The sequence below is a fragment of the Thermobia domestica genome, chromosome 6 (genome assembly GCF_964235325.1).
Source record: "Thermobia domestica chromosome 6, izTheDome1.hap1.1, whole genome shotgun sequence".
NCBI classification, from domain to species: Eukaryota; Metazoa; Arthropoda; class Insecta; order Zygentoma; family Lepismatidae; genus Thermobia; species Thermobia domestica.
Window position 1 is genome coordinate 142273759 of NC_137459.1, and position 8536 is coordinate 142282294.

Here is an 8536-nt window from a genome sequence, read left to right on the forward strand (position 1 = left end):
AAATAAACATCCATATGGTAACTTTGTTACGTCGTTAAAATTTTCTTTAATAAATTTTGGATTATAGGGAGTTAGCTGATAACTCATGTTTGCAATAGCACTGTTCAACACACTGTATGTAGCTAATGTCTTTCCAAATATCTAGTATTGCGGAACGGAAAACTTCTATTTGACAGGGATCGTAAGAACACGCATCTGTAGATTATTTAATTCCTGATTCGTTGATATCGAGTGTGACACGTCGGATTGGAAATTAAAGACGGCATACTGGAGCCATCATCCAGATGGCAGCATGATATGTTATTGACAATAATCTTAACAGACAATAATCAGAATTTAGAATATGATTGATATATTATTAACAAAGTAATATTAATACAAGTAACAGATACAAAACAAAAAGAAATGAAAGTTTTTCTGAAGAAGAAATGACTTCTGATAGTTTTTCTTGGCTATCAACGTCTTCGATTGATATCTTCTATGATGAATCTCATTTTTTTATAAAATTTCATGATACATAACATCAGCAGCAGTAGTTGAAGTAGGATGGTAGATATTATTAGTAACAGAAGCGCGATGATGAGTGATGATAAGTTTATCATTGTTGATCCAAGTGGGTTGTTAAAGTCGATAGCGAACAAAAATACAATGGTAGAACAATAATATACACATGGTTAGTAAATCAGTTCCTATTCTCCTTAAGTTAATAAGCATGACTATCTCCACGAAGCACAAAATACAATAAATATCTACTATTCATACATGATGCGATATGCCTCTGCGGTCATATCCAAGTATTTCTTTCGTATTTCATATTTACTATATATTAAACTTCACCTTTAATCTATTTTTTAAAATTCGAAGAAGACCCATTTGTGTTCTATTTAGATAGCCTTACGAAAATCTGGAGAATAACTACGAAATTCTTCGATAGATATATATATTCGCTTCGATACCCATGAATCACCGCAGCACATCCAACATTTCTTGACCTGATATACATTGCAAAAAATCAAGGTAAAAGAAAGACGTATTCAGTAGCAATCAGAAAACTTACAATCATTTCAAAATACATACTGCAATACTTATCGAAATGCGAAAATTTTATCAACTATTATTGCATGTTTAGTACTGATAATTTTGACAGAATTATCCATATGAAGATTATATCATGAGCTCCTCCGTGGCTAAGCGGTTAGCGTACGCGCCTTTGGCGTAGGAGTCCCGGGTTCGATTCCCGGCGGGAGCTCATGTGGTTCGTATTCCACGTTAATCAGTAGGTCCACGTCTCATATAGCCTCGCTGCTGAACGGGACGTAAAACTCAAAATCAACTCAACTCAACTCAAGATTATATCATGTCTGAAGGCTTCGGTAGTGTCGAAGGAATGGGACCCTCAAGCCTTAAAAATTTAAGCTATCATTGTGTTTGGCATATTTTCTACTACAAAACACTCAATTCTTAATTGGGCAATGCTATGTGCTTCAATCCACACTGAAGAATAGAATTTATTCAATAATTTGTCTGTTGCGATTTCTTTATCTGCAGAAATTTTATAAATTTCGTTAAAGTTTAATAACTGCAGAATATAAAAACGTATTTATTTTTAATAACAGAATAATATGTTTCCTTTTTTAACTTCCGAGAATAAGTTCCTTAAAGAGTGTTCATGGTCTATTTATAATGATGTTTTCAAATGAACTTAGGTACAGTTATATAATACGGGTACTACTGATAAAATTAATTAAACTTAATATAAATTTCTCAACTGCTTTACAACAAACTTTCATAACATTAAAATGAACTACGGATTGCACATCAAGCCATAGAATTAACTGTTGTAACCCACGTAATGGGGCACTACATGTTTAACACGTTTTTGCCCGAATTTTTCTTTTACTTTCGAACTTTATAAAAAAAAATGTGTTTTTCTGAATGAGGGTCTTCTATTTGTACGATTAATATTAAATTATGTCTCTTTTCGTAATTAATTCGCCTGTATGGAAATGTTCCAATATTGGAACACCAGGAATGAACGAGACCAGGAGTAGTTGTTCCAAGGTTGGAACGAACGGTACCAGTAAGATTTTATCCTAAATTCTGACGTTACGAACGAACGTGACCGTATTGTTTGTTATATATGTTATTTATTCTACAAATAGAACACTCCTCTATATCCCTACAATACCCAGAAGCAAATATAAAACGACCGATCATTTTCATATTTTTATTTTGCAAATATAGTTTGTACAAATATTATAGTATGAAATACGGTATGAACAGAATAAAATGTAATTTTTACTACAGTATATGAATATATATATTCTTTAATGATTCTAAAGTAAATCCTATAGTTCTTATAAGGAGGTATAGGAATAAACTATTAATATGTTAAATATTTAGATATATCCAAAATCAATATAGATTGATATTTAGAAAATACGTATGTTTTTCTTCCAGGTAGATCTGACCAATTCGAGAACTGAAATTAAATGTGTGTGTGGTACAGTTTGAAGCCGGAGGTAACCAATGATGAGAATGGTCATATCCTAGAACTCTACGGACGCGTTTCCTTGCTATTTTTGCCCTTACGCTTGAAGATGGTTGAGAACTATATTTCTGCAAATATATTTGGGCTATATTTCTTGTGAAGCCGAGGTAATGCAATGATGGGTTTGTTTATTTTTCTGTAGAGTTGCCAAGCATTGTGGGAAGAGGTATCAATACAGAACGCTCATCCTATCCAGTCTTATCATGAACTAGTTATATATTGAAACAATATTGTGGAAACTGATAATTTCTTCTTCTTCCTAGCAATTCATCTCTTTGCAGAACCAACATTCTCCACTGTATCGTATGTAGTTACCAAATGAACTACCCGACTGTCATTCCATTCAGCAACCATGCATTTGCTAGCTGCGTCGGTTTTGAAATCAAATGCTCTCTACTTTATTTAGTTAGTTCCTGTGGATCTTTTAGTGGGCAATGCTCTATTAGGTTCTTCATAATGGTTTCAGTGAAACCAATACCGAATTCTTCTAACCCACTTGTAATGAAAGTGATGAAAATAGTCTATCCGCGTATATCATTAAATGCATATCTTTTGGAAGGCAATTTGTCAACTGTATTACAACATATTTTTATAAGCCAGTGTCTTTAGGTCTATTTACATCTCGTCCAACGTATGATTGAAATTGTACGAGGTTTCCTCGAGATTCACACATACACCACACAAATAAGAAATGATTTGTCACAAATAATAATCTGTTATAATAATATTCTATTATGACTAAGTGGTTACTGTTCTCGCATTCTGTGAAAGAGACCCAAGTTCGATACCCGGCTAGAGTACAGGCGATTCAAATTCCATGTTAAGCTTTAGGTCTAGTCTCAAATACTGCTGTTGAAGGGAAGCGTTTTTTTTTAAATTTAAAAAATCATAAAATCATCGGGTATCTCTGTAGAATGTGTAATCCCACTAAGAAAAATTGAATTTAGCTCCGGACTTAGTGCACCAAATACATGTGTGATACTAACTGGTTGAGTTAAAAATGATACATACAACATACATCAGTGTGTCATACTTTTCACAAAATAGTTTATAATATGTTTATAGTGCAAATAGTAGGGAATTACAACCAAATAATATTATGAGCTATTTTTGATTCATTTAGAATGATATGAGTGTTTCCGCCGCTGTACATTGTAACATAGTAAATATAAACAGAGAAATCGTGCGGATGGCAAAATCATTTATATTTGAAAAATAAGTAATATACATTCCAAGTTGTGAGACAAATGAAATTTTACAATAAAGAAAATAACGGATCCATTCGATCCTGATGTCCCATTATTGGAACATTGTATTTTAGATTATACTGTGCAAGTTGTAGTCATTACTTTCTTTATAGCTCTTTAATATGATTTGAAATAACTATTAGTCAAGGTGTCTGAGGCAAAAAACAGACAAAATCATAAAAATAAAAAGTATTTTCTTACTTTATTTCCTTCATGGAGCATGTAAAAATTTCATTGAAAATGACGTCACCTCAAGGTGCAAAACCTAATAAAGGAGGAAACAAGTACATTACTTATTCATTCCATCCATTGTGAATGCAGTTGGCGTGCTCCCAACTAATCGCGATACAATGTAACCAGCTCAGCAGGTATTTGCGTCATCCTTAAAATTGTTCCAATATTGGAACACCAGGAAAAAGCTGGTTAATTTGTCATTTATCTCTTGGATTTTTAAATAATACGAGATAAGAACAATTCAAATGTATATCTCTGCTTCCTTTTCCCTGATGAAATATGTTTTGTGTAATAAATATTACGTACACTAAGATTTCTATAAAGAGAACCCTCTGTAAAGAAATCAACTATATTACGGTTCACTTCACACATATGATCATCAATAATAATAAAATGAGGTCCAGTTTCAGGTAAAAAAAAAAAATATTTTGTTCGATGTAATCCTTCAATACATTTTGGTATCATCGAAATTTCTCTGTATGCATTTTGCCACTCTCCATAGTACCAATAAATTTTACGAAACGATGTATTAACCATAGATGATAAATTAGACATGAAGTGTATTACAAAGGAGGTTTTTTCCATATCCATTGGTACTGCAACAATACATGAAAATGGATCTTTCCACGTCGTACCAATGTTAAGGAGTATGATAATTCTCTCTTCTGTCGTATATTTATAAAGAACATTATTACATTTATATTCTTCTTTTGTTGGAATGAGGGAATCCATATGAAAGAGTATCAATAAATTTGGAAATCTACATCATTTTATGTAATTCACTTTATAGACTTTTGTTTCGGGCATGCTAAATATAGTATGATCTTTCCTGCGGCATTTATTCTCATTTGTAATTTTGACTTCGGTTAGACGAGATTCTTCTTCTTCTTCTTCATTATCTACTATCAGTTTTTCATTACATCAAAATTTAAATGTTCGGAACATTCACAATTTAATGAAAATCCTCGTATTTTGCATACTTGATACTCCTTGTTCGTACTGGGGTCAAAAATATGTAACGCGTAGTTTTTGCGTACGGCTGTTACAAATTCGGAAATATATGCCTTTTCTGAAATATATGCCATATACAAGTACTTAATTTTTTAGATCACCTAAAAGTCACCAGTTGGCATTGTGCCTTCGCGAGGTTTTTGAGTGTAAATTATTCAATCTGTATCAAAATATAATACTCTTCCTTGTAGCAGTTTAAAATATTTGTACAATTCCAATCTACCTTGTGCTGTTGTGTATGCGGCTAGTGCAACGTTTACCGTTGCTAGTAAAACAGTGATTACGTCTGTGAATTGCCACTATACATACAACATGCAATCGTTTACTAGAAATACTTGATGTACGTCTATATTATAAGATGTTACTTTATCATATAATTCCTTGGAGCCATTAATGATGCATAAATTGCCCATATTCTCACGTTGAGCAAATTTTCCCCAAATTGAATTTAACATTAATTTACCTAAACTACAAAGTGCTGGATTATGTTTAATTTTCTTTACATCTAGACATATCCCTTCTTTTCCATAAAATTGTGGTATGTACTTCTCCTTTAGTTCATCTGTTTCACACCATTCACTACCTTCCGTTTCTTTCTTTCAAGAAGGTGTTTATAGAATCTGCAAATAATCCGCCACGTTCTGTTTCTTCATCACTTGAACAACATTATAAGCCCAAATTTCGTGAATTACCATTATTTTGTATCATTTTTCAATTCTTTTCTTACTTCATCTGCTACCCATGTACAATGTAGAATTCGATCTTCATCACTGTGATTACACGGCGACTGGTTTAATTCATCACAACATGTTCGACAAAGTGGAGATATTAATCTATCATTCGATTTATAACGCAGCACCAGATGGAAGAAAGTTTTTGAGGAAGAATCTTATCTTATCTAATCCTTCTACCTCTTCAATGGTGGAAAAATTTGAATCTCTAGGCAAATAGATAGTTGAGTGACGAATTGGAAATGTCTTAGTTTTACGTAGAACGGGTACACACTTTTAGCATCCTTGTAACACAGTTTTTTTTTCTTGTTAGACTCTTGTGCTTTATGATACAAGCGTATGGCATTCACACGTTCTCCATAAAATGCGTCACCAGGATTTAATCTACTTTTCTTTTTGTACGGGTGATTACTAACATATTTTTCAACTCTTCATTTCCTGCCAACTATTCTTTTAATTTACAACCCCATATTTCGCGAACTTCACACCCAAAATCTTTTATTTTTTTAATATTTTTCTTTGTTGCTTCATACCTAAATTCCATGCTATCCGTAGCATTATTATATATTGGTTTATCTCGGTCGTTAGCGTAGCAAAAGTACAGCCATGGGCAAAATATCCTTCACATTACCATACGTGTATTTTTCCTGTATCCGCGTCTGTCTATTCACCATCTACTTTCAGTGATGCAATTAGTTTTTCCTTACTATGTGCAGCATTGGCAATTTGAATGTTTCTTGTTTTTTTTTTCCTTTCCAAGCTATCCAATGTACTGCTTCAATTGATTGTACATCTCTCTATCGATACCCTTTCTTTGTTACGATACCAATAGTGTTTTCCTTTAAGAAATTTCTTCGATACACCAAGTTACATGCACTAGCGATTGTAATACATTCTAGTAAGGGATTTACAATCGTTTCTGACACAACTGTATTCATAAACGAAATACATGCTTGTCGCAAAACTTCGACATCCTGTACGCAATAATTTATTAAAACTTCTTTCATGTTATAAGTGTTATTTCTTGGCTGAGTATACCATTGAAGGAACTTGATTATTTCGTCTACTTTCAAGGTATCTGCTCCATAGTACCTAATGTCTGGAAGTTACCTTCATACGTCTCGTTCTCACGTCGATTGAAAAAGTGTGGAAAATGTGCTTTGCAGGATTGAAGACCAAAAGCACCGCTTAATTTGCTTAAGAGCATAGGTAGAAAACTCATATCTGGTGAGTGAGAGTGCACAGTTTCATGCAGCTAGGTTGATGCGTTCAGTTTCCACAGTGCTTTTCATGATACTTTGTGTGTGGTGTGTGGCGATTGTACGATGGATCTGAGAATAGAACAGTACGTGTGTATCAATTTCTGTGCGAACCTCGGGAAGAGTGCTACGGAGACTTTTGCAATGATTCAACAAGTGTTTGGGGAACACAGCATGAGCCGTACGCCTGTGTTTGAGTGGCATGTTCGGTTCAGGGCCAGCCGTACAGACGTCGAAGACCATGTCCACACTGTAAGGAACGTTAGCCACACAACACCAGACATTGTTGACAAACTTCAACAATTGTTTCGTGAACATCGACGTCGAACCATTCACGACCTTGTTGATGAAGTGGGAATTGGTTACGAGTCATGCCAACGAATTTTGACTGTTGAATTGGGCATGCATCGTTTCACCGCAAAATTTGTACCAAGGATTTTGACTGATCAGAAGGCACAGCGTAAGGCAGTTTGCATGGAGCTTAGTCAGACCGCATCTGATAATCTAACCTTCTTGTCACTGGTTGTCACCAGCGACGAGATCTGAAATGAAAGTTGAGAGGCCGTCGGTTCGACACACCTAACATGATTCAAGAAGCATCGCTGGCGGTGCCAAACGCCCTCAAAGAGACTTCCAGAATACGTTTGTTGAAGTTTGGCAACAATGTCTAGCGTTGTGCAGCTAACAGGCCTTCCAGTGCGGGCATCGTCTTCGATGTCCGCACGGCCGGCCCTGAACCGAGCATGCCACTCGAACACACGCGTACGGCTCATTCTGTATTCCCCAAACACTTGTTGAATCATTGCAGAACTCTCCGTAGCACTTTTCCCGAGATTCGCACAGAATTTGATACATACACGCTGTTCTGTTCTCGGATCCATCATAAAATCGTCACAAACCACACACAGAGTAACATGAAAAGAACTGTGGAAACTGAACACATCAACCAAGCTGCATGAAACTGTGCACTCTCACTCATCAGATATGCAAGTCTTGCCACCTATCGGTACAAATCTGTACTACTAATACTTTTCAGATAGCAGCACCAGTCCCAAAAGTCCTGGATAGCACCTCGCACTAGTTCAGGCGAGTTTAGGCTGGGCCTAAGGGTCAAAGGTTAAAACTGACTGTACTAAGGGCCTTCCACTGCCACCCAAAACACTGCTTTGTTATTTTTCTTGATTCTTTAGTATTCTCATATGAGAAGCAGATATTCTCTATTTGTGACTGGAGGCAAAGAAACATGGATCTTCATGATTTTTTTTTTTTTTTTTTTTTTGTAAATGGTCAGAACCCTAACCTCATAAAGATATGGCGAAAGAAGATATGAATAAGAAAAAGCAAGGTGCAGAAGTTCAGGAAATGTTTGTACTTATTTGTTTTTTTGTGTTTGTTTCGGTAAAAACATTAGATAAATTGGATACTATCATCGGTGGTTACTTTTAGTAATTCCAGAAAATTCCCCAGTTTAAAGCGAACTGTCTCAATTTGTCAACTATTGGC

General features: G+C 34.9%; 1 protein-coding gene across 1 annotated transcript; it reads left to right on the top strand.

Annotated features, from left to right (window-relative positions):
- The first annotated feature begins 7099 nt into the window (after positions 1 to 7099).
- Positions 7100 to 7579, top strand: LOC145687320 (protein GVQW3-like). The gene has a single exon (XM_081760780.1). The coding sequence runs from the start codon at positions 7100 to 7102 to the stop codon at positions 7577 to 7579; it is 480 nt and encodes a 159-aa protein (XP_081616906.1).
- The last annotated feature ends 957 nt before the right edge of the window (positions 7580 to 8536 follow it).